We start from the raw sequence: 26,264 nt of genomic DNA, 5'->3' as shown, positions 1-26,264 counted from the left end.
GATTTTGGTTTTAAAACATTCAATCTCAATGAATCGTGATGTTTCAAAGAAGAAACGTCTTCCTCCATTTGATCACAGTAAGCAGCTTTCACTTCCACTTACTTAAAAAACACTGATAATGATTTTCCAATCGATGGCCAACATCCCTCCGTCTGTATTATTCATTTAATCGTTAATAACCTGCAACACAAGGCAGTTTCAGTTAAAGCAGTTGTGTGCAGTTGCCTTTAAGAAGTATATAATAGGAACATTCTGTGATTTTGTATTTGTAAACCTTTTGTACTTGAGCATCGTTTTTTTTTAGAGCTATTAACTTATGAATGCACAATTTGTCTGCAATTTGACACCCTGTCTTTACATTAAAAGCGTAGGATATATAAAAAAAAACGCAATGGACACTGACTGCTTATTTAATATCACTGTTTTTTAATAAATGTCGAGGACAGATGTGAACCTTTCTGTATCATGATTTGATTTGTGTGATGAAAATTACTCCGGATTCAGGACTTAATGAACCTGATAACTAATAAAGGAGGTTTTCAAATGATGGCCTGAAAGCAGAGTAAAGTTGCACAAATGTACGATTTTTAAAGGAACGTGTTTCTCAATTCTCAGTGACTTCATGGAGTGTAAGTTGTTAAAAAAAAGAAGCCAATTTCAATAATAAACTGTAGACTGGCGATATTTCCACAACTCACATACATTTGACTAGCATGGTTACTGTGAGGGGGATGAGGAAAATGTGAAATATTATTATTATAATTATTAGGTAGGATTTCCTTATGTTACACATTTGAAGTATATCATTTTATTTGTATTTATTAATTCAATCTAATTTGTAATCATATTTTATCAAATACGTTTTATTTTCCATTGACTTTAACTCTATTGTGAGTTTGTATTTCTGTCCATCTCTTTTTTAGAGAGCAGCGGGGGAACTTAGAGTTGACACAATTATTACAAAATTAAATAATATATACTAAGATAAGATAACGTAAAAATAGACATTAATGTAAAAAAAACAGATTACTTTTCACAATTGTGGTAAGTCATTGATTTTCAAGTATATTTTAATATGTAAAATATAAATACATTGAATTATAAACGGAGTTTGCAAATAATTATTTTCAAGTGTTAAAGCAAAAATAAATAACGTTTTTGTTTTTCCATTGTGGTCTAAGAGATAGAGGGTAATACCGGTGAGTAAATCGAGCGCACCCCGGCTGTATGGAATCCGGCGGGTATTAGGACCGTGCGGGCGTCTCGGTACAATAGAGCTGTTGTGCCGTGGTGGTGGACAGACTGCTGCCCAGGATCTCCCTCTGTGGTTCGGATACAAAAAACCCAAATTCCCCCTCTCTAAAATCACCGGAGACTCCGTGTATATCACCCCGTATTCTGGAGGTTTGATCCGGACTGAAAAGTGGCAGGAATAGAGCGGACAGCAGCCGGTGGACTGAAGGTAAAATGGGGGGAATGGAAACAATATGTGTTCCAGGATTTAGCCGGGGCCTGCTCCCTTTTCCTGCCTGTATTTCGGCTTATTCACCCCGCTAATGTTTCTTAATGAAGAATGTTTTCCTGTCCCCCTCTCTGTGGATAATGGTGCCGGTGTTTGTGAGGGGAATACTTTGTGTTAATGTGTGTAGGAAGGAAGTGACATCTTTGTGTGATGGTGGCGCCCACGTTTGATTTCTCCACAGCCTGCAGGCCGCGGCGCTGAAGTCAGACTCAGGATGGGAGTTTACAATAGGGGCACTTAAGGGGAAAGTTCATTTAAACATTTCTAAAGGATAGATTCTCCTTTTTTATGTTCCTCTGTTGTTAAAGCCTGTGAGACGTCTGAAACACTGTCAGGTTTGTGAAGCTTTTAGTTAAAGTAACAAAAAGGGAGATTAAAAAGCTTTTTTTCCTATTCAACCACATTGTCTCTTTTAAAAAACACTTTATATGACAATGAGAATCAGATTTCACCAAGTAGGTTTACACAGATGGGCAATTTGCTTTGGTGTAAATGTTTCTTACAAACACACAGAGAAGAAGAATGCTTTTTTTTTAAAGAAAGGAGCAAAACATAGTGTTTGAAAACAGTTTTTTTATTTTAAAGACTTGTTACAAATGAGAAATAAAGATAATATTTACACATAATATAACCTGATTTAAAAAGAGGTAGTGTGGAGCAGAAATAAAAGGTGCGATACATATCTGATTTTATAAATACAGACTAATAAAATGGTATAGAATAAGAAAGGGAAATAAAACCAACCTTTTAAAAAAAATAGTCTTAATTATAAGGTGTGCTTCAGACAGCCTTTAAATACAATGTCTAACATTTAAATTATGCTTAAAGAAGCTGGGATCCTACCCTTAGTACTGTAAATTAAGCTTCCCCTTACATTTCCCCTTAACTGCCCAACCGGAAGCTGACTTCCGTGTGTGTTTGGCGCCAACTCGGCTCTTTGGGCAGGGCAGCAGGTTCAGGGTTTATGTTTGGAAAAAGCTCCCAATTCACCCACTACTGACTTTAGTGGATGAAAAACAACACAATATATGAGGAAATACATGTAAACAAAGTGTGTGTGTGTACTCGTACTCAAAAGTAGAAATACTCCGTTAAGTGCATTCATGTACTCACAACATTACTTAAGTGAAAGTATTCATTTAAAAAAATGGTATACATTATATTTCTGGATTACTGATGCATTTATGTGTTTATCACTTTATTGTAAAGCTGGCACTCGTGTTAAGTACGTTTATACACTGCTGGGTGTCTATACCTATAATACTTAAGGGCTTCATGTTTAGAAAACATATTTAAACTTATATTCTAATTGCAATAAGATTTAAAGAAATACACATTTTCTGCAAAAATCTATTTTAAGGGATCATGTCGAGGATCTACTAAATTATTATTTCTTAAAGGTAGGGTAGGTAAGAATGGAGAAACCAGCTCGAGTGCGCTAGAATTTGAAAGTATGCAGCCGGAAAAATCTGCCCCTTCCTTAACGGCCCGTCTACACTACAGCGTCGACAGCGTCGAAAACTCCAATCTGCCCATTCACTTTCAATGGGGTGACATCACGTAGCCTCGCTTTTTCGCCGAACTGAATTGTGGGTAGCAGAGCGGTTCGTCTCCGGCGTCAGAAGTTGACAATGTTCAACTTCTGACGCCGGAGTAGCCAGCGCCAGCCAATCAAATCCCGTTTCCCAAAATCTGACAGCTGAAGCCGTAGCCAATCAAACCGCGTCTAAGCTGGGAGAGATATCCCGCCGTTCATTTCTATATTTCAAAAAAAGTCGGAGGAGAAACTAACTATCGCCGTAGCGAATCACCCGGTTTTGTATGACCAGACCCTCTTCACCTACCGGGATACAAACCGGAGGAACCAGGCGTGGAGGGAGGTGCAGAGACAGTGGGGGAAACTGGTAGGTTTTCGCCTGTTTGGGGAGTTTATATATATATATATATATATATATATATATATATATATATATATATATATATATATATATATATATTGCTCCCATAAAATCCCCGGGTTTTTTTGCTCTGTATGTCGGGGGCGGGAGATTCATGTGATTGGTTGTTGGCCGTGTTGCTTAAATAAAATCCCCAAGCTCCAGACACGCCCAGCTCCAAGCTTTTTTTGAAGCTGTAGTGTGGACGCTCCGTTAGACTTCCTTACAGAGCCCCTCCTCCAACACACACGAACGCGCACATGACCAATGAGGGCACGAGATAAGTTTGTGCCCCGATGGAAGGCTGACAGGCAGGTAGGCCATCCAGGTACTTTAGCCGGGCCGGCTCAGATGATTGGTCGTGCTTTTTACAGCGCCACGGCTTCCACGGATGATATTTTGTTATGTATTTTTTATCAAAGCATTTAATATATTCATTGCTATCGGGATGTTAAGAGCATTCCATGGAATATAACAACACGTGTTTCTGAAGTGAATGACCGACCCCACCTTTAAAAGTATCATGATGGATTTATAGTTGACGTTAATGCACCAAACTATCAATAAATAAAATAATCAACAGACAATCAGAATTAAGAACAGTTGCAGCTCTAGTTTACCCAGAAAATGTAGAAGTAGAAATTGTCCAAAGGCATTTGACTTTTTATGGGTCAAAAATCAACATATAATTTGTCACTCAATTAATTGTTTTTAACACAAAATTGAAATTGAAGAAGACGTAAAACGCTGAATAGCAACAGGGGAAAAGTCTCAGTCTAAATAACTTTTAGGTTGATCCAGTTCTGCATTTTTATTGTAAGAATTGCAGCTTTCTCTTCATTCGTCGTTTACCTCCGCCCTGACGACCTGAGCGCTGTTTGCTGCTGCGGGAGAGGCGCTCTTCACGTCAGGAACACATGCCGCTCTGCAGAGAAACACAGCGCGCTCTGTGTGCGATCTCATCTTAAAAATAGATTCAGTCCAGAAACACCCAGCAGGGTTTGAACCAAGTCGAGAAACCTTGGAGAAAGGTTTAGAAATGTGCCTGAGATGATTTATATTCATTGTAATCTGCCGTTTATTCGACAAAGACCCTCACCGAAAACCAAAAACATTGTTTCAAATACTGTTGTTGTTGTTGTTGTCTCGTGAAAACGACTCAATAAGCACTTCCTCATGTAGAAATTCCTCCAGCATGATCTGATCGTTTTGTTTATTTCATCTTTTGTTGTTGTTGTTTTCGAACAGATGAGTTGTTGCAGCATTGATGTTGCAATACTCGCATCGCAGGACGTGCAATGCCAGATACATTACCTTAAAAACATCATGCTACTACTCTTTCCCCGCTGCATACAACAACAACAACAACAACAAAACATTTTCTATAAATACAACTCCAAGCAGAGTTTACTGAGGTGTATTATTATTGCAACATTTTACCCCCACAATGTCTGATCAGTGTCTCCCGCAGATCTGAAATATCCATGGGGGTGTGGTGGTAGTGGGGAGGGGGGGGGGTCGCTTGTTAGCAGACCCTTCACGCCATGGCAGAGCGAACAGGTACAGGCAGGGCCCATGGTGATAGCCCTATAGTTTAAACCTACTACCCACAAATAAACAAAAATGGTAAATGTATTTAGGAACCTCTCCATGTGATTTTAAGTGGGGGTGGACCTCAAATCCTCTAGGGGGGTCTGGGGACATGCTCCCCCGGTAAGATATTTTTTTAATGTTGGAGTTAAATGCATCAATCTGGTGCATTTTGAGGGGGAAATAAAGAGATTAGATCCATGGAAACACCCATATGAAACAGAACTGTATACATTTCAATAATCATAAAATCATGGCCATAACCAATAACATACAATATGAAAAAACACTGTGTATCTTACCTTTTTTCACTTTTTATTTATTTATTCATGCATATTTTACCAATCACTACCCTCTCAAATGGAAATATGTGTTTTACATAAATGGTGACCAAACCGTTTGAGACCCACTGAGAACTTAAAGTTAACTTTCTAAACACTCAGAGTCCTTTACCTCACCTGAGCTGAGCTTATCCTGAGCTTGATTGACACACAGAGACCAATCAAGGGCTTTGATTTATGATCTGTATGACAGTGGCCATGTCGGCAGGCCACATCATGTGGACAGCCAGTCACCCTGTGTGAGGCAGGCCACTTAACAGGCCAGGCCATCGGGAAACCCCCCCGGTCCTCCCGATGGCCAGTCCGGGACAGGAGGCGTAGAGCGAGGGATCATTGTCCACAAGTTAATCGATCGCAGATGACGTCGTGATCACGGACGAAAAAGAAAAACCTAAATGGGTCGCGAAATATACTGTTCCCTTCAGTGTTTACTTCCTGTCTGTCTTCTTCTGCTGTTCCCTTTAGTTTACTTCCTGTCTTCTTCTGCTGTTCCCTTAAGTGTTTACTTCCTGTCTGTCTTCTTCTGTTGTTCCCTTTAGTGTTTACTTCCTGGGTGTTTCTCAATCTCGAGTACGCTTGCTTGGTAGCACATGTCTTCCGAGTCACTTGCTTCAGAAGCGAGGCAAGAATACTTCCTGGCATTCTGAAAACAAAGAGTGGAACAGGCGAGCAGGTGTGCGTCATATGAGAGGCCCCGCCTTACATTTTCCGCCACAGATTTGGGGGAATTGGTCCGTGCGCAAAGCATTGTGGGGATTTTAAGACCGGAGTCTACACATGTGCAGCCTCGAAATGTCTCCAAACGAAGTACGCCGGGCTCGGTAGATTTCCAAGTATGCTGGACATTGAAACAGTACTTCAGCGGCACTCGATGACGTAGTATGCTTGAAATAGTGGCTCTGGAGCAGCTTTACTCGAGATTGAGAAACACCCACTTTCTGTCTTCTTCTGCTGTTCCCGTTAGTGTTTACTTCCTGTCTTCTTTAGTGCCGCACATAGTCCATTAATCAGATGTCAACAGTCTGCTCTCCTTAGCAACGGTCTGCTTGCAAAAAACAGCAGACTGCAGAATATTCCAAATTGACCAATCAGAATCAAGTATTAAACTAAGCCGTGTTTTAATGATTTTTAAATACAGTTTCTTAAAGATATTTCTCTAATGATTCATTAAAGTCCACTGTTGATCCCTTAACCTGGAAAATAACACGCGAGTTGGTCTAAACCTGATGAAAACATGCCATCACAGTTAAAATGAACATCTAGTATAAAAAAAACATTGATTTCTGGAGCTATAAAGGAGTTCTCTACATTTTCATTTCCTCATTGCGTTAAACAACGTTGAGATGTGATGATAAATGTCATCATGGCCATTTCTACTGATCATAATTCCATCGTTGAGGTCGACTCGAATAGATTTAAATTGTGCAATTTTCCAAACTCACATTGGTTTCTCACAGCATCTCTGTAAAGTATGTGTATTCACTCTCTGTCCTAAACGGCTTGATGGTGCTCCTGACCCCCCCCTTTTGAGCCCAGTGGCCGTCTGCGAGACACAGCGAAACCCAGCCCGAACACACACGCAGCCTGGCTGGGAGTTTGTGTGTGTGCTCACACACCGACTCGCAGCCTGGCTGGGAGTTTGTGTGTGTGCTCACACACCGACTCGCAGCCTGGCTGGGAGTTTGTGTGTGTGCTCACACACCGACTCGCAGCCTCGCCGCGTCCCGCCGTCTCAGGCTGAGAAATCGGCGGAGCTGGAGCTGAGAAAAGATTGAGTGTGTGTGAGTCCAATCCACGGACTTAACGTAACGGCTCCACGGATTGGTCCATTTGGGTATGGGCACGTCACTGTACTCAGGAAGAAAAAGAGAAATGTCCAACGAGGCGTTCTGGGGCAGCGCAGACAGGTCTTCTCTGTGTTAGAGTTTTACTCGCTACAGGGTGTACTTTGAGGGTTTGTGACTCTGCAGACCGTTCACATGCAGAAAAACCTTCATAGCACAAGGGGACGGGTGATAACCGGAAAAGCATGACATGGGACCTTTAAAAAGTGAAGTGAGTGATCTAAAAGTAACCCTCCCTGGTGATCACACTGAACTATCTAACCGCTAACAGACTGCTGTTTCTCCGAACAGTTTGCATTAGTGTAATTTACTTATCGTACGGCGAGGGTTGCCCCCCCGACCCCTCCTGTCCTCATGGGGAATGTGAGGCATGTCCTGTCTGTGAGACAGAAACTGTATTCAGAGCTGCAGCATTTAAAACCTTCAATGAGTTCAGTTCAGGAGGCTGGAGACTGCTTTACCTCGCCCTCTAAAGCTAGACTCTGATTCTGTCTGCTCTCCAAAGCTGCTTCTCGTTCAGGTCGTCGTCACGGACTGAGATTTCTTTATTGCTTCGTTTATTTTCAACCTTTGATCTGTTGTCAACACAATATTTAAAGTGGCGCTTTTGCAGGATTCTTTTCCGGAGAGACTCAGTTTTCCTTGTTTATTTGTTTATTAAAACAGAACATGTACACTTTACAAAACCTGTCTGTACACTTATACTGGTTGTTTAGTTTTTTGTATAGCGCATGCCAGAGTTTCCGTTAGAATATCTTTTTGCCGGTCAACGTGTCCGTTAAAGTTTAAATCTTCTGGACAAGGGGAGAAAAGTGCCGGTCAAAGGTCTTCTTTGTTATTTATTGAGCTTTAAAACAAATTGATATGACTCGATATTAACTAATTATAGTAGATTAACTACATTATTCAAAAGTGAACAGTAACTTACAACAACATGGGAATAATAAACGGAGCGCGCTCTCCCTCTCCTGGCAGCCCGTCAGTCTCATGCAGCTCGGGGATCAGTAATGAGTGACCCGACGTAAAACATATCTATAACTAGTTACGGTAGTTTGAGAGGTAATTAAAATAGCTACGTGTGATATTCTAACCTGAAGTGTGTTTTGTCCGCTCACCGCTGCATGTGATCATGCAGAGCTGCGTGTCGACTCGTCAGCAGCAGCTGATCTCTCTCTCCCGTCAGATTAGACTTCACTCGCGTGTATGTCCATATCGATCAGATCCAGCTAGTTCTAGCTAATGATATGACTACCTGCTTATTAAAAGACACCTACACAATAAGCGTCGCTATGCAACCGGGTGAGGCCACAGAGTATAGCGCAGCATTATGCTTTTGTTTACATGCCCACCGGAACCCCGAGGCATTACCAACAGATCAACGCACAATCAACCCATACAGGACATCTCTTTCTCCACATTACGTGTTAGACATTAGAGTTGACTATTCTTGTCTGTCACATAAGTGGCGCAACTGATGCGGTATTGCGCTAAGGGGACATTATTTTGACCGGAGAGATTTAGATTTGCCGTCTTCAGCATATTTTACCGGTTAAAGTCCGGTAATAAAAGCAATATTCTTTCAGTCACAGTTGCTTACAAATACTGAAACATAAAACCAGAACACGATCACAATGTGTCGGCATTAACCACGAAGAATTCATGATTTTATAAGATGCTGAAATGTTTCCCAATAAAGTGGAATGGGCATTCAGCCCCAAAAGGGATGTATGTTAACGGAAACCCACATTGGCATCTGATTCTTTCAAAATAAAAGGCCAAAACGGTGACTTTATCTTAACGGAAAAGTACCTATTTCTTTCTGTTTGTTATATGTGACTTTAGTAAAGCGTCTTTGTGTGTCTTGAAAAGCTCTCATACATTCAATGTAGTATTATTATGATGATGTTAAGGCATGGGATTATATGAAACTTCCCCGTCAAAATTATCCTGAAAATCATAAAGACGCCTTTTTCCAAATAGAACTTAAATTGACATGTTTCTCTCTTTCTCGTCGCCAGGATGTTACAGGATGAAACGTCTCCATTCCTCCAGCAGCAGCGACAGTTCTGACAATGAGAGTAAGTCTTCTGCTAAACACATAACATCAACTATTAAAAAGCTGATGTGGTTTTATTCACACCCTCTTTCTTCCTTTAGGTCCCTCTACTTCTTTCTGCTCCTCAAACAAATATGGCGGCAAACCTGAAACCCCCGCCGCCGACCCGAAGAAACCGGCTGAAGTACGTTTATTTCCTCTATTTAAAAAAATAACAACATGTACTTGTGGGTTATCTGTCGCCACTTTCTCACACAAATATACTATCCCTAACCCTCTCACCAGTACCCAACAACAACAACAACAACAACAACAACACATGCCTTAAAGGTCACCTATTCTGCAAAATCCACTTCCTCATGTCTCTTCTACATCAACATGTGTCCCCTCTAGTTCATGTCTCTTCTACATCAACATGTGTCCCCTCTTCTTCATGTCTCTTCTACATCAACATGTGTCCCCTCTTCTTCATGTCTCTTCTACATCAACATGTGTCCCCTCTAGTTCATGTCTCTTCTACATCAACATGTGTCCCCTCTTCTTCATGTCTCTTCTACATCAACATGTGTCCCCTCTTCCTCATGTCTCTTCTACATCAACATGTGTCCCCTCTTCTTCATGTCTCTTCTACATCAACATGTGTCCCCTCTTCCTCATGTCTCTTCTACATCATGTGTCCCCTCTTCTTCATGTCTCTTCTACATCAACATGTGTCCCCTCTTCTTCATGTCTCTTCTACATCAACATGTGTCCCCTCTTCTTCATGTCTCTTCTACATCAACATGTGTCCCCTCTTCTTCGTGTCTCTTCTACATCAACATGTGTCCCCTCTTCTTCGTGTCTCTTCTACATCAACATGTGTCCCCTCTTCTTCATGTCTCTTCTACATCAACATGTGTCCCCTCTTCTTCATGTCTCTTCTACAACATGTGTCCCTTCTTCTTCATGTCTCTTCTACATCAACATGTGTCCCCTCTTCTTCATGTCTCTTCTACATCAACATGTGTCCCCTCTTCTCCATATCTCTTCTCCATCAACATGTGTCCCCTCTTCTTCATGTCTCTTCTACATCAACATGTGTCCCCTCTTCTTCATGTCTCTTCTACATCAACATGTGTCCCCTCTTCTCCATGTCTCTTCTACATCAACATGTGTCCCCTCTTCTTCATGTCTCTTCTACATCAACGTGTGTCCCCTCTTCTTCATGTCTCTTCTACATCAACATGTGTCCCCTCTGTGGAAAGAGACTCTGAAAGTTTCAGGAACAAAGATTCTCTCTCTTTTTGATCCATTTCTATAAAAACCTGTCTGAAAATGAGCTGATCAGATTTTGGCCACTTTATGATGTCATAACGATGTGTTGTCTTGTGTAACCATTAGCCAATCAGCAACAAGGTACCCCCCACCTTATCACCTGAATCTCCTCTAGAGCTCCATTGAGTTCTTTGTAACCAAATGTCTCTCAGAGGGGCGTGGGGAGGGGCTCCTTATTTTCATCTAAAGTAACAGACAGAGAATCAGCACTTTGGAAACAGGGCTGAAACAGAGGGGATTATGGGTAATGCTGCAATGATCTGTTTGGTGTTTGGAGACCTATAATATATTGATGAAAACAGTAAACTAGGAGACCATTAAAACCAACAGAAGTCAATAAACACAGGACTGAATAACCATGTATTTGTAATGTCTGATTGTGACCCTCTCTCTCCCCCCCCCCCCTCAGGTGTTCAGAAAAGACCTGATCAGCGCCATGAAGATCCCCGACTCGCACCACGTGTCTCCGGAGGATTACTACCTGCTGGCTGACACCTGGAAGCAGGAGTGGGAGAAGGGGGTTCAGGTGCTGGCGTGCCCCGACACCATCCCTCAGGCCTCCGTCAGGTAACGCTACATTTACTGACTTCAGTGGAAATATGCTTTCATTCCTGAGAGCAGGGTGTCCACACTGTTTTCCCCGAGGGCCACATACAGACAAATATACGAAGGGCTGGGCCACTCACTAGAGGCGAGGTGTACTGCCTCATAAGTTCAGTTATAAGTTGGAAAAGTCAATCAAAGGTAAATTATTCTTGATACTTGAAAAACAGCCGACATCACATATCTCCATAAGGTTTCATTTATTTTGTTGGCGGCTCATTCCTTAAAGCAGAAGCTTCAGATTGATTATAAAAAGAGGAAATATGAAGGGTGTATTTCAAGCTTGTTATGAAAATAAGTCATCGGGCTTTTTTCTTATCAACTAAGATTTGTTAGAAAATGTTTCCAACTTTAATTGACTGCATTTATTTGAAGTGGCCTTATTAACACATGAATACTACTGTGTCATATATTTGAACATATATATTTAAGAAGCACAATATAAGAAAAGCATAGTTTATTATACTTAAGTCATTGTACTTTTTGAATTCAATGAGGGCCGGTTCAAAATGGTCCGCGGGCCGCATTTGGCCCCCGGGCCGTAGTTTGGACACCCCTGCCTTAAATACTACTCTTCAGCACACAATAAGTGCATTCGACCAACAAAATACAAACTTGAAGAAAAGTACATCAGGTTTCATAGAGCCAAAACATTTCAAGTGCTACTCAACTGGCTTTAGGTAAGCCAGCTCTTTATTAGTATATAAGTGCTAAGTTCTAGTTCTATCGCTCGAAGTGGAGTCGAAAGAGATGAGTTTTCAGTCTGCGCCGGAAGGTGTGTAAGCTTTCTGCTCTCCTGATGTCAATGGGGAGCTCATTCCACCATTTTGGAGCCAGGATAGCAAACCCACGTGTTTTTGCTGATGGGAACTTCTTCGTCTTCAAAATCTTTAGCGAAAGAGTCTTTCAAGACTATAAGAAACACTTAAGTTGTTGGTCAAAACACTTTCCATCTGATGAAGGCAAATGCCTTCCCAGATGGAAAAAAGTAGAAAACATTACATTCAGTTATAACTGCCAAAACAAACATTATTTACACTATTATGGCCCCTGTTTGTAATGTTAACTACTGTAAGTTGGTCGAACGAATGCCTCCTCATCCGGAAGCTGACCGAGCAGCAGTCGAGAGGAGCCGAGCGTATCCGCGAAGCACACGTCAGAGTTCCCGTTAGCCGGCAAAATCGAAATCTCTTTGGTCAAAATGTCCGGTCAAAAATAATTTCCCCTTAGCGCAATACCTCTTCAGTTGCGCCACTTATGTGACAGACAAGAAGAGTATGTGACAGACAAGAATAGTCAACTCTAATGTCTAACACTTAATGTGGAGAAATAGATGTCCTGTATGGGTTGATTGTGCGTTGATCTGTTGGTAATGCCTCGGGGTTCCGGTGGGCATGCAACAAATGCATAATGCTGCGCTATACTTTGTGGCCTCATCCAGTTGCATAGCGACACTTATTGTGTAGTTGTCTTTTAATAAGCAGGTAGTCATATCATTAGCTAGAACTAGCTGGATCTGATCGATATGGACATAAACGCGAGTGAAGTCTAATCTGAAGGGAGAGAGATCAGCTGCTGCTGACGAGTCGAGACTCGACACGCAGCTCTGCATAACCACATGCAGCGGTGAGCGGAACAAAACACACACTTCAGGTTAGAATATCACACGTAGCTATTTTAATTACTTCTCAAACTACCGTAACTAGTTATAGATATGTTTAGTTTTACTGTCGGGTCATTCATTACTGATCCGCGAGCTGCATGAGACTGGAATAATAGCTTGCCCGATCGGGCAAGCTGCAGGTGAGGCTTCATTGCCCGAGCTAAATACTAGATGGCCCCGGGCCATTGGGCAGTCCTTAATGTCGGGCCCTGAGCAGAATGAAGTGTTGAACAGTGTCGTGTAAAGTAACAATTCTCCGTCAGCTACATAAAAGTAAGAACACCTGTCGAAAGTGCCGATGCTCCATGGCGGAGGCTCCGGTAGAAATTGCCGGGATTTGCGTTTTTACCCCCTTAATGTCTGACCAATGGTTGAACAGCATTTCCGTGCACATGACTTGTGTTTAAAGTTTATAGTCCGTTTGAGTTTTGCCCGTGTGAACATATATATACATATATATATATATATATATATATATATATATATATATATATATATATATACATATACATATTATATATACAGACTATGGTGTGAACGCAAACCGAACCTTCTGAAGAATGAAACAATGTAACAAACTGTGGTCTGGTGCAGCTGAGAGCGGACTATTAGGTGTGAACGCGACCTTAAAAGGTTTTACAGTTGACTTCAGGATTCCTGCGTATACCCTGGAATGGCATTATATGACCATTCGTATATATTAACATTGTTTAATTTATGCATAGAGTCAAGATGGATGGATAGATCTTTAATTTGTCATATTACAGGTACAACAAAATTACAATGAACTCAAGGTGCCAACACGCAACAACAAGACGATATAAAAACAACAAGACAATATAAAAACAGGAAATGGGACTTAAATAGACATGATGGCGAATATGTACATAAATAAATAATAAATTAAATTGCTGATGAGCAGAGACTGAGCGCTGAGTCTTCATTTCAACACACAGAGACTTGAGAGGATTATCCTGCAGTCGACAGCGTAGCCCACTGAAAACGTAGTGTGCCGAAACGGGCAGAAATAAACAATGCCGTTTTACAAAACGTATTTTTTGTGTGACTTCTCAGGGTCATGTTTCTTTCGCTCTGCACACTGAATCAGCCGCGGCAACGTTTTGTAGGAAAAGCAGGATTTCATTCACCAATCCCAAAACCTCTTCCTGCATCTCGGGCTCCTAGCCAATGCCGATGTCTTGCAGATTCATCGGAGCATCCCTACTATTGTGCCGCTGCAACTTAATTCACCAACAACATAGCAACTGGAGTCCTTGTTGGCTCTGCAGCACTGAATGCTTCCGTTTCCTGTGTTTCAGAGCGGTGCTGGAGAGTCCCAAAGAGCTGCTGTTCACGCTCCAGAGGAAGTTCATCCAGAGCTCCGGTCAGGAGTCCGCGGAGCCGGGATACGTGAACATCAAGGAGCTGTCGGAGAACATGTGCCGCTACGACCTGGACGACATGGACCTGCACTGGCTGCACGGCCTCAACACGCAGCTGCAGCGCATGGGTGAGGAGAGAGGCTGGAGCTGGAGCATCCATTACATTACAGAACAAGTTCCCACGACTGTTGGAAATGGGCGACTTTGTCTCCACCACTTTGCATTAGGACCATTTGTTAAGAATGTTCTGAAAATATCGTGCGAACATGTACAATCTGGAGGGCTGTTCACACCATCCAAGTTGTGCAGTTTGGGCCTGCGACCCGTTTAATATGAGTTATGATTGAATGGCTTTGCAACAGCGTAGTAGAGTAACTTCGCTAGTGGGCAAAATAAATCGTTAATTATCGTGTTTTTCGATCAAGGCCATTTTATTTATATAGCAACTTCAACACAAGGCAATTCAAAGCTAATATAGAATAACACGGATATAAAATACATGAATAGAAGTATAAGATATGAATAGGTAAATTAAAAGCAACGTCAAAAATAGTTATTGTTGTGTTTTATATATTTTAAGTGTTGTTTTTATGAATTTTAGCTTGTAAAGTGTCTCTTGAATACCAAAAAAAGCGCTCTTCAAATCAAATGTATTGCTACGTCAGAATGCATTGTTACTACACGCACAGAATCACCAGCTGCCTCCCTAAAGCTGGAGATGTAAGATATATTAAACGCACTAAAACGACCTGTTCTTCAGGCGAGGAAACGATCGACGAGCTGACGATGGAGCGCGTGATGGAGGCGCTGGAGACGCAGTGCCACGAGAACATGAAGCACGCCATGGAGACGGTGGAGGGGCTCGGCATCGAATACGACGAGGACGTGATCTGCGATGTGTGCCGCTCCCCCGACAGCGAGGAGGGCAACGACATGGTGTTCTGCGACAAGTGCAACATCTGCGTCCACCAGGTAAACACACGCAGCAGCTTACGTGTGGGCGTCCGCCGATTCAACGTGACGTATTCTGCCGATTGTAGATTTAGTTTGAGTGTCTGGGAGAAACTCCACCTGGAGGGAATATCCTCCGTCCCTCACATACTTATGTATATATAATAACTTGCTTTATATTTAGTTTTTGTTCCTGTTAATTTGTGAATTCAACATGTGTATTTTTCTTGTTTATTTCTAGTCTTTTTAATTTGTTTTGTACGATGTCATGTCTTTTCTGCTGCTGCAACACAAACATTTCCCAAATTGGGATCGATAAAGTCGTATCCTCCTATCCTGATACGCAGATTGTAGCCTTTGCAGACCGTTTGCATGCACAGAAACCTATAGAGCACACCACAGGGAAGGGAACCCCACAACAAGCAGAATAGAATTTGTCCTCGTTGCTGAAAACATTGAGTCTGTAATATCGTAAATGCTTCTCTCTCCCAGGCGTGTTACGGCATCGTCAAAGTGCCCGTGGGGAACTGGCTCTGCAGGACCTGTGTCCTCGGCATCGACCCGCAGTGTATCCTCTGTCCTCAGAAGGGAGGGGCCATGAAGGCAACACGGGCCGGGACCAAGTGGGCCCACGTGAGCTGCGCCCTGTGGATCCCAGAGGTACACATCCAACCTCTTTATGTGATTCTACAGTGAAGACGATTGATTTGATTTATTATTTGTATTGACATTTGGCCGATAACATCTACACAGCGTTTTTTGAAGACGTAGTAATCGTACATCTTAAGTTTGTCTGTCCGAAATGCCTTTTTCTTTTTTTACACAACAATAAAAACAGTAAAAAGTACGAACATTAGGGAGAGATCAGGACTTCACAGTAAAATCATACATTTGGAAAAATAAAATCTGGCGTATGAGGTTTTACGAAATCAGTCCACTTTCTCCATCGTGACACAAGTAGGTCCAGCTTGTGATTGACAGATCCTATCCTCTCCATTTTGTAAATGTCCATTGTAATATCCATCCATGCGTTTAAAGTTGGGCGATCTGGTGATAACCACTTCTTTGTAAGAGCTTTTTTACTCGCCACCAGCAACAGATTTAATACATATTTGTCTTTTTTAGTCCATTCTTGAGGTGTGAGTCCAAAGAACAAAGTCTTTGGGTGCATTCACACCGTAAAAATGCAAATCCCGGCAATTTCTACCGGAGCCTCCGCCATGGAGCATCGGCACTTTCGGCAGGTTATTCTCATGCAGCTGTTAGTCTGGAGATCAACAGACACTAGCGGCCCGCGCATATGATTATATAATCAGACAACGTCCGTTAAAAAACATTATAACACATGAGAGACGTTCTGCAGTCAGGAGGAGGTTTCACCGACGACAGGTGTTCTTACTTTTATGTAGCTGACGGAGAATTGTTACTTCACACGACACTGTCCAACACTTCATTCTGCTTCACTCTTTAACTAAACAACCGCGGATGTCTTGAAAGACTCTTTCGCTAAAGATTTTGAAGACATCCGCGTTCCTGTGGCACGTAAATACTGCGCTTCCTATGTTTTGGGGCGGACTGCGTTCACACCAACAATGAACCGCTCCAGAGTTCGCAAGCAAGCGCTCCGAGACCACCTATTTTAGCGGACCAGAGTCCGGTTGTTTAGTTCACTTCAGGGGTCTCGGACTGCGTTCACACCGACCCAAATGAACCGCACCACGCGGCTAAACGCACCAGGGTTCGATTCAAACGGACTATACAAGGCAGGTGTGAACGCACCCTTACTCTCCATGGGCACATGACATTTGAAAATATCTCGTAAGGCATTATGTATCTCTCTCCTAAAGACCTTAACAGGGCAGAGCCATTAAACCTGGTAATTATTTTAATTTCTTTAATGTGGAAATGTAAGAAATGATTCGATTAAAAGACATGCATAACAACATTCACTTTGATACATAAAATAACTACATAACGATTCACAAATGAGGAAGGCAAAACACAAATTAATCATAACTTATAGCTAGATACAACATTATTACCCATCTCATCTCCTGGTCATTATTAATGTTTAAATGTTCAAACTGTGAAGTTTAAAGTCTAAACTTTAAATATGAACTTGTCCTCTTCTCTCTCTGCAGGTGAGCATCGCCTGTCCGGAGAGGATGGAGCCGATCACCAAAGTGTCGCACATCCCCCCCAGCCGGTGGTCCCTCATCTGCAGTCTGTGCAAGTGGAAGACAGGGGCCTGTATCCAGGTGAGGGTCCTTAAAAATAAATATCACAATGGGCCAATGTAACCGGTTAAAACTCGAAGTGGCGATGAGGTCTTAAAATGTATGGAAAGGGTCTTAAAAGGTTTTACGTTTGACTTCAGGATTCCTGCTTATACCTGCTTCCATGTTATCCAGTGTTTTCCCTCCATATTAACAACATCGTCCGTGTTCTCCCCTCAGTGCTCGGTGAAGAACTGCACCACCCCCTTCCACGTGACCTGCGCCTTCGAGCACAGCCTGGAGATGAAGACCATCCTGGACGAGGGCGACGAAGTCAAGTTCAAATCCTACTGCCTGAAGCACAGCAAGTCCAAAGAGCCCGGACTGAGCCCCGCTCGATCCAAAGCCCCCCCCCGAGGCGCAGAAGGGGGGGCAGCGCGCTCAGAGGCTGCAGGAGCTGGAGGAGGAGTTCTTCACCCGGGTGCAGCAGGAGGACCTGGTGGGGGTCGTGGGGCTGTCGCTGCGCCTCGTGGACTTCATCTTCCAGTACTGGATGCTGAAGAGGAAGGCCAACTTCAACCGAGCCCTGCTGCCCCCCCGACAGGGCGAGGAGGGCCTGGAGCTGCAGCCGCAGGAGGACAGCATCCACACCCGCATGAGGATGTTCATGCACCTGAGGCAGGACCTGGAGAGGGTGGGTGCCGCAGCTGCCTGCTTTATAGTTTCAAGGCTTTTGTTGTCATGTGTTCATAGCTACAGTCAGGGTTCGTACGGTCATTGAAAACCTGGAAAAGGTATGGAAAACAATATTTTTCCCAAAGTTTTGGAAAAGTCATGGAAATGTAACTAAAGTTGCGTCAAATATAATTTACATGTGATCTAATTGTCAAAATAATCTGCGGTCGCGAGCTGTTATGTGCCATCATGACGCGCATGGTGTTATTTTTTAATATATGAAGCGCGAGCTGTGTGCTCGAGTCTTCCTGCCTGTCGGCTGAACTCTGCGGCTCCGGGATGAGGGTCAGCTACATTATCTACGGTGCGGTCGTTAACTGTGCGGAGTCACTGCGGCACAGACTGAGCCGCTGGTGAACAGCTGTTAGATCAGAGCGGCAGAGCGTGATGTGAACTGAAACTTTTTCTGCTAGCTAGCATACATAGTCACTATCTGCTAACGTTAGCTTTAGCCTTCATTTTCTAATAGTTTTTTTCATAGGATAAACAGAGGTGGTATAATTATAGATATTGTGCTAGAGTAAAAGTAGAAGTACTCAGATCTTGTACTTTAGTAGAAGTACTCAGATCTTGTACTTAATAAAAGTAGAAGTACCAGAGAAGTACCAGAGTGTAGGAATACTCTATCACAGTAAAAGTCCTGCATTCAAAATGTTCCTCAAGTGAAAGTAGAAAAGTATTATCATCCAAATATAGTGAAAGTAGCAACAGCGAAAGTAGTCGTTGTGCAGATTGGTCCATTTCAGAATAATATATATGATGTGTTTTATAATGATTGATCATGAAAGTGTTCTCAAAGCTGGTAAAGGTGCAGCTAGTTTGAATGATTTGTATACTGCAGGGTAGCTTGTATTAAATACATGTAGAGGAGTAGAAGTACACCATGTACCTCTGAACTGTAGTGGAGTAGAAGTACACCTTGTACCTCTGAACTGTAGTGGAGTAGAAGTACACCTTGTACCTCTGAACTGTAGTGGAGTAGAAGTACACCATGTACCTCTGAACTGTAGTGGAGTAGAAGTACACCATGTACCTCTGAACTGTAGTGGAGTAGATATGAATAGTTCAATTAAAAGCAGCGGCAAAAAGAAAAGTCTTCAGCCTGGATTTAAAAGTAGTCAGAGTTGCAGCGGACCTGCAGGTTTCTGGGAGTTTGTTCCAGATATTGGAGCATAATAACTGAACGCTGCTTCTCCATGTTCAGTTCTGACTCTGGGGACAGAAAGTAGTTATGATTATGAAAATATTAGGTCACAGGCTCCTCCAACAGTGCAACACAATTAAACGGATAAAAACAGTGCAGAATAGTCTATATCAGTGGTTCTCAAACTCTTTCTGGCATTCCCCGCTTTGAACAGGTGCCTTTTCAAGCCCCACCTGTTCCTCGCCGCTCCAATAAAATGGTTGGCCAAGCTTAAAATGGTCAAATGTATCGTTCTATAACAGGGGTCTCCAACCTTTTTTAGGATGAGAGCTACTTTAAAAAAAATTAAACGAGTCGTGAGCTACTTTTCTCCTCTTTTTCAGTTTTTTTGCAGTGTATATATTTAGCACATTTTAACATTATTATTATATGCTTACCTTTAACCTTTGTGTGCTGTTTGGGTCTGTGGGACCCGTTTTCAGTGAAAAGAAAATGTATGATTTTTTTTTAAATGTTGAAGTGAAAAGCATCAATCTGGTGGACTTTGAGCACAAAATGAATTTATGGATACATCTCACAACACTCTATGAAAGGGAGCTGTATACTTTTCAATAATCCAAACATCTTTAGAATATGATCAAGATAACAAATCATTTAAACTTGTGTATTCTTATCTTATGTTACCTAGTTAGCATTCTTTCTTTTTATTTATGCATTACTAATCCCTCCCCTTTTAAACTGTTTACTGTCCTATAGTACACATTGGAATGATTTCTTACTTTATTTTGTACTAGGCTATATTAAATAGATAAAGGTGTGTTTTCTCTCTCTCTCTCTCTCTCTCTCTCTCTCTCTCTCTCACTCGCTCACAGAGGCTGTGTGCTCCTCCGTGGCGATGATGGCTTGCGTTAAAAGATAATAATAAACATAGGCCTATTTGTAAAGCGGGGGGACACAAACGGGATTTCGAAAAATGTCACGGTTAAACTCCTTATGAAGTGGGTGAGGTGCCGCTCCACATTGCTTTTCTTCCTGACTGCAACGCTGTTGTGTGTGTGTGTGTGTGAGAGCGTTTCACATGTGTGTATGAGAGATTTTTACATATGTCTGCAAATGACTTTTGTTTCAGTTGTGTGTGTGTGTGAGCAGGCTCGGATTGGCCATCAAGAGATTCAGGACTTTTCCCGTTGGGCCGCTGCCGTTGGTGGGCCGGTGGCTCTGGCATAGGTGGGCCGTGGACTTTCACAGCGCCGCTGCACCAGTACCGCATCCGCCGCCGCAAACACCCGCCGTTGCGAGGCTCTGGCGGCTCCGGCAGGTCCGGTGCAGCGGTGCTATGAAAGTCCACCACCGTTGCGAGGCTCCGGCTGTAATAATCCGGATTATTATATTTTTAAATAAAAAAAAAAAAATCTCCCATTCATCGCGTCCATTCGCGACCCACCTATCACATCTCTGCGCCCCACCAGTGGAGCGCGCCCCACACTTTGAGAAACGCTGGTCTATATACAGTCATTGGAATATTGATATATATGAGTTGCAAACAGATGAATGTTATGGATGTTCTTTCAGAAGTATATATATATATATATATGCTAGGCTGCACGATTTGGAAAGAATTGTGATCCTTTTTGACTGATACTTAATTTTTACTGTATTGGTGGGGGATTTACATAATTATTCTAATAGGAATCAATCCTAAAACCTTGAAAATATTTAGCATCTTACCACTTCCTGTTCCCTTTTCAATGGTTTTCTGAATGTGTGTTTTCATCGTTATCCTGAAATAAGGTCTGGTTAACACAAGCTGAAGAGAATTGAACATTTTGTCCTCGTCATAAAATATGTCAGTAAATACCCCACTGGTGGATTTAAAAAAAATCTAAGTCTAAATGAGACTACTAAATGTCATCACACCCAACATTAGCCTCCTTTAGCTTAGCGGTGGTGACGGGAAGTCATGTGACCGTGCTGTAGTTCCTTTTATAGCCCAACATTAGCCGCCTTTAGCTTAGCGGCGGTGATGTGAAGTCATGTGACCGCGCTGTAGTTCCTTTATAGCCCAACATTAGCCGCCTTTAGCTTAGCGGTGGTGACGTTAAGTCATGTGACCGTGCTGTAGTTCCTTTTATAGCCCAACATTAGCCGTCTTTAGCTTAGCGGTGGTGACGTGAAGTCATGTGACCGCGCTGTAGTTCCTTTATAGCCCAACATTAGCCGCCTTTAGCTTAGCGGTGGTGACGTTAAGTCATGTGACCGTGCTGTAGTTCCTTTTATAGCCCAACATTAGCCGTCTTTAGCTTAGCGGTGGTGACGTGAAGTCATGTGACCGTGCTGTAGTTCCTTTTTATAGCCCAACATTAGCCACCTTTAGCTTAGCGGTGGTGACGTGAAGTCATGTGACCGCGCTGTAGTTCCTTTATAGCCCAACATTAGCCGCCTATAGCTGTAGTTCCTTTATAGCAGGCATGGGCAAACTAAGGCCCGCGGGCCATATACGACCCGTTGGGCTTTTGAATCCGGCCCGCCGAATATTGGTACAAAATTGTCCAAATTATAGTAAAGACTTTTTTTTTCCTGCAATACCCAGCATTTCAGTTGATCCCACTCTAGACACAATTGATTTTTGTTGGAGTCTGGTCTATTCTCTGGCCCCACTTGGCAAGATCAGAGGACCAAATATTTCACGCTTACATTGGAGGGTTAACCTGAGCAATAACAGTTCACGGCGAATACAAGTTGTAACAAGCAGTAGCGCTGAGCAAAGTGACTAGAACACTCACTGTTATTGACCATTGTGAAAAGGCAGACGTTTTCCTGTTTTGTATTATTGCAGCTATCGGATGGAATCAATACATGGGCTACATGTGGCCATCACAAGTCAAATCATAACGAAAACTACGCCGGTAAAATATGCGTGTAGAAAACGGCTTATGCCACAATATGATAGCAACAAGTAGTCAAGATAGTCTGATTAGCTTCGGTTGCTATGGTAACATCACCTGTAGAATGCCAGAGAAACGTTCATAACAGCGTTGTGATGCCAAACAGCTTTCAAACTAAAACACATTCACTTATGGGGATGGGGGATATTGATCAGCTGCTTGTGTGACAGTCAGACAATGAAAACTTTACAGCGGCTGCTGCCGTGAGTTAACGGGAGAATAAACTCCGGTAGACGAGCAGCACTGCAGCTGAACCACATTAATAAACAATGCACCACGGCACTCTGGAGAAAGGTATAAGGTTGGAGAAGTAGTTCTTTAATTTAATCTGGCTTCGTGTAATTAAAAACTACCATACGCTGTCCTCTATTGATGTTGTTGTGAGCGGTGTTGCGGAGAAAATCAGCGACGTAAAACGCTGTGTGGGTCATAAGAAGCCATGTAAACGGTTACATCATGATGTAAACGATGACGTAATAACGCAATAATTCACCTCTGAACCTGCATCTGTAACAATGAGTGGACCAAAGAAAAGTGTATAATGAGGAGTGGACAGCTAAATATCTTTTCACTGATCTGCTACTGGCCCGGCCCGTCTGTCAAATATTAAAACTCATAGTGGCGCCCGAGCCAAAAGGTTTGCCCACCCCTGCTTTATAGCCTAATGTTAGATTTTTACTTGAGAGATCATAACATCGTGTTAATATGTTGAGATTATCCCGCTGAACAAAACGTGTAAGCATCATAAACGTTTTTTTGCCACTGATTCTTTTCTGCAATAATCCAAAATCCAATCTGAATTCCTTACTTAAAGGTTGCAGATAATGCAGTTGTAAAAGTGTGCAGGTCTTGTTCTCATTGTCGCAACCTCTCGTCCTGCAGGTGAGGAATCTGTGCTACATGGTGAGTCGTCGTGAGAAGCTGAAGGTTCTGCAGAGCAAAGCCCAGGAGCAGATGTTCAACCTCCACATGAAGCTGCTGAACCAGGAGCTCTCTGCTGGTGAGCCATCTGCCGCCATTTTGATGTTACTGCCAATAATATGCTGTGATATTACCTTGGGCAAGATGCTAGATGCTAGATGCTCCCGAGGGCATGACATGTGTGTGAATATTGGATTCCTTGGTTAAAAAGTGGCACAAAGCTCTTTGTGAATGGGTGAGTGATGACTTTGAGGAAATGCAAAGACTATATTATTATTATTATGATGCTATGATAACGTGCAATTACGTATCTGCCACTACGTTTTTTTGCACGACTAAATACTGGTAATATTTACATAAATTATGTGACTGTCTATGTTTCCTGTAGATATTTAATTGCTCTTGTTACTCCACTTTTAGTGTACAGTTTTACCATCATGCTGCTGTGTTTATTGTATTTTTGTAACTGGCACAACAATTTCCTTTGGGATAAATAAAGTCTTATCTTATAAAGCGCTATATAAATACAGTCCATTTATCTTACAATCCAATCTGAAGCCTTTTGTTGTGTTCCTTCCTCCCCAGGTCTTCCTTCTTCCTCTTCAGCTGAGAGCGTGCTGTTTCGTCCTCCTCCGAGAATAACTCTGAAGCTAAAAATGCCCAAATCCTCCAGCCTGGGAAACGGTGGTTCTAAATCCGGGAACGGGCCGCTGTGCCCGGACAATAGCGTGAATGTGACGGATCATTCAGGGGAAGGGTTGGGTCTGGGGAAGCCTCAGATGCACGGACACAACCGGAGAGACGAACGTTCAAACGGGCGTATTTCGTCCTCTTCCTCTAGCCGCCCGATGCTCGCCGTCACGAAGCCCGGCGGGAAGCCTCTGGCTCTGCAGGCGGCGCTGCACGGACACGCCTCCCACAGCAACGGCAAATCCAACGGCCTGCTGGAGAAGCTGGTGTCGCAGAAGAAGGACAGTTCCTGCCAGACTCCCAGCGAGCAGGAAGCTACGAAAAGCAGCTTCCGTAAGTCCGCCATGGAGCACTTTGGCCGCTCCTTTAAAGAGGCCACCATCAACCTGGTGAGGACCACGGAGGACCTGAGGGCCTCCGACAAACTGAGCCGCAAAGAGAGACTGTGGGCCAAGCCGGTGTCGGAAACCCCGGTGGCGAGCGGGAGGCAGGACAGCGACGGGTACTGTCCCGACCTGGAGCTCAGCGACTCGGAGCCCGAGGCCAAAGGGAGGCACCGGCGGCGACAGGGGGGGGCGCCGGCCGACCCCCAAAAGAAACAGGGCTCCAGACACCCGGTGCAAAGGTGACGGCAGTGTGCACCCCCCCCTCCACACTGAAAAACCTGAAATGTTGAGTTTAATTATATAAATGATCGCAACAGATTTCACATTATTGTATTGGGTTGGTTGAAAGCAATGAGGTGTAACTTAATAGTGTTGCTAACCTAATACATGTGTGTGAAATCTGTTGATATGATACATTTAATTAAAGTCAGCGGTTCCGTTTTTCAGTTTAGTCTTCCTAAGTGTCTTCGTGAACACGCCTGTACACTACAGCTGCAGAGATTCATCCTCAAAACTGTTAAAACTATTTTGATAGATTTCATTTTTTAGAAAAAAAAGACAAAATTCTGTAACTCCAGCTTCTTCAATGTGAATATTTTCTCTTCTTTTCTCCTCTTTGACAATAAACTGAATATATTTGAGTTGTTGACCAAACAAAACTTCATTTTTCACCATTTTATGGACCAAAAAGCGAATGGGTGGTGCCGGAATGAGTCCTAACACCATGACTCAGCATTGTAGCACTTCCTGTTCCCTCATCTTAAAGTCAATGGTTTTCTGAATGTGCTTTTGGTTAGAAGCCTGAAATAAGGTCTGTGGTTAAAACAAGGTGAATATATTTGTATCCTACGACATCACATTTGTCAGTAAATATCCCGCTGGTGAATTTAAAAAGTAAGTACTCCACGACTTGTAAAATCCCATTGGCTTTTTGTAGAGGGAACCAGAGAGATGCTATATTATACCGCAATAAATATAATTGCTAATTGCAGCTCTACTGTACGAAGGTGAAGGTGCATTAAGGGAATTTTCAGCAACATCATCCATTTGTTAATTAAATCACAAAAATAGCCCCGTGTTAATCTGTCGGATTTTCACGACTGCCTTATCCCGACTACAGTAACATCTTGTATGAAACGCACACGTTCAATTTGCATTTCTGACTCTGCTGTGAGACATGTTCAAATGGGGATGTAAATACTGTGAATCTCACATGTTCCACTATCAAAGCAAATCGTCACCAGAAAGTGAAATCCAGCATGTCCTGCACCCGTTTCTCACACACTGTCCGTTACAGTTTGTTTTCACACAGGTGACGCACTGACTTTTATATTGGTCAAGTATTGGGGGGTCGTTTTACAAACAGAAATGTGTGTGTGCCGTTTTACACCATTTGTAGAACAAAAGGAGCATGAAAAACATGGACGTTCTTGTGTCAAAGTGAAAAGAAATGTGTGTGTAAGAAAAAGAATGACATTCCCTGACTCAAAGCAGCATTTATAAAACGAACGACAGAAAATATTCGCAAGCTATTTTGGTAATTGTCATTTTTCATGCAGAAAATGTCTATAAATGTTTCCAGCCTCTCAAAAGTTGAGATTTTCTTTCGGTTTTATATCAAAACGAAGACATTTAAAGACAATGTTTTCAACAAGTATGTTCATTAGTTAGAGTTCAGATGTGTTCTTCCCTCAGCTCATCACATGATCAGCCTTCACTATCACTCACTTCCTCTATATTTGTCTTTTTCTGTTTCTTGTTACCTTTTTTGTTGTTGTAATAAAAGACCTGGAATAACTGGTTTACAGTGTTGGGATTATTCTGTCAGAGGAGGCGGTATAGTATTTTTATGTGGACTCATTTTGATGACAAAAGCTTTATTTTGTTGTGTAATGAATAATGATTTTAGTTTATGAGAAAGACATTAAAAACAGCAGGATACTTACGATAGGGTTTACCATTTGAGTTACCTGTGAGAGAGGCTAGGTGGCAGCAGCGCCTCACTTCAACATCATGCACACAGT

At 42.5% G+C, this 26,264-nt stretch overlaps 1 protein-coding gene across 1 annotated transcript; it reads left to right on the top strand.

The window, feature by feature from the left end:
* Positions 1–1,264: 1,264 nt before the first annotated feature.
* On the top strand, positions 1,265–26,037 carry jade3 (jade family PHD finger 3). Its single transcript, XM_034081047.2, is given in 12 exon segments — positions 1,265–1,462; positions 9,253–9,312; positions 9,392–9,474; positions 11,014–11,171; positions 14,190–14,380; positions 15,013–15,224; positions 15,696–15,863; positions 17,345–17,461; positions 17,660–17,821; positions 17,823–18,113; positions 23,126–23,243; positions 23,750–26,037. Coding segments are annotated over 11 exon segments (2,283 nt in total). The 5' UTR covers positions 1,265–1,462; positions 9,253–9,263; the 3' UTR covers positions 24,484–26,037.
* Positions 26,038–26,264: the final 227 nt, after the last annotated feature.

This window comes from Pseudochaenichthys georgianus, chromosome 4 (genome assembly GCF_902827115.2).
Source record: "Pseudochaenichthys georgianus chromosome 4, fPseGeo1.2, whole genome shotgun sequence".
NCBI classification, from domain to species: Eukaryota; Metazoa; Chordata; class Actinopteri; order Perciformes; family Channichthyidae; genus Pseudochaenichthys; species Pseudochaenichthys georgianus.
Note: the sequence above shows the minus strand (reverse complement) of the source record. Positions and strands in the feature narration are given on the sequence as shown.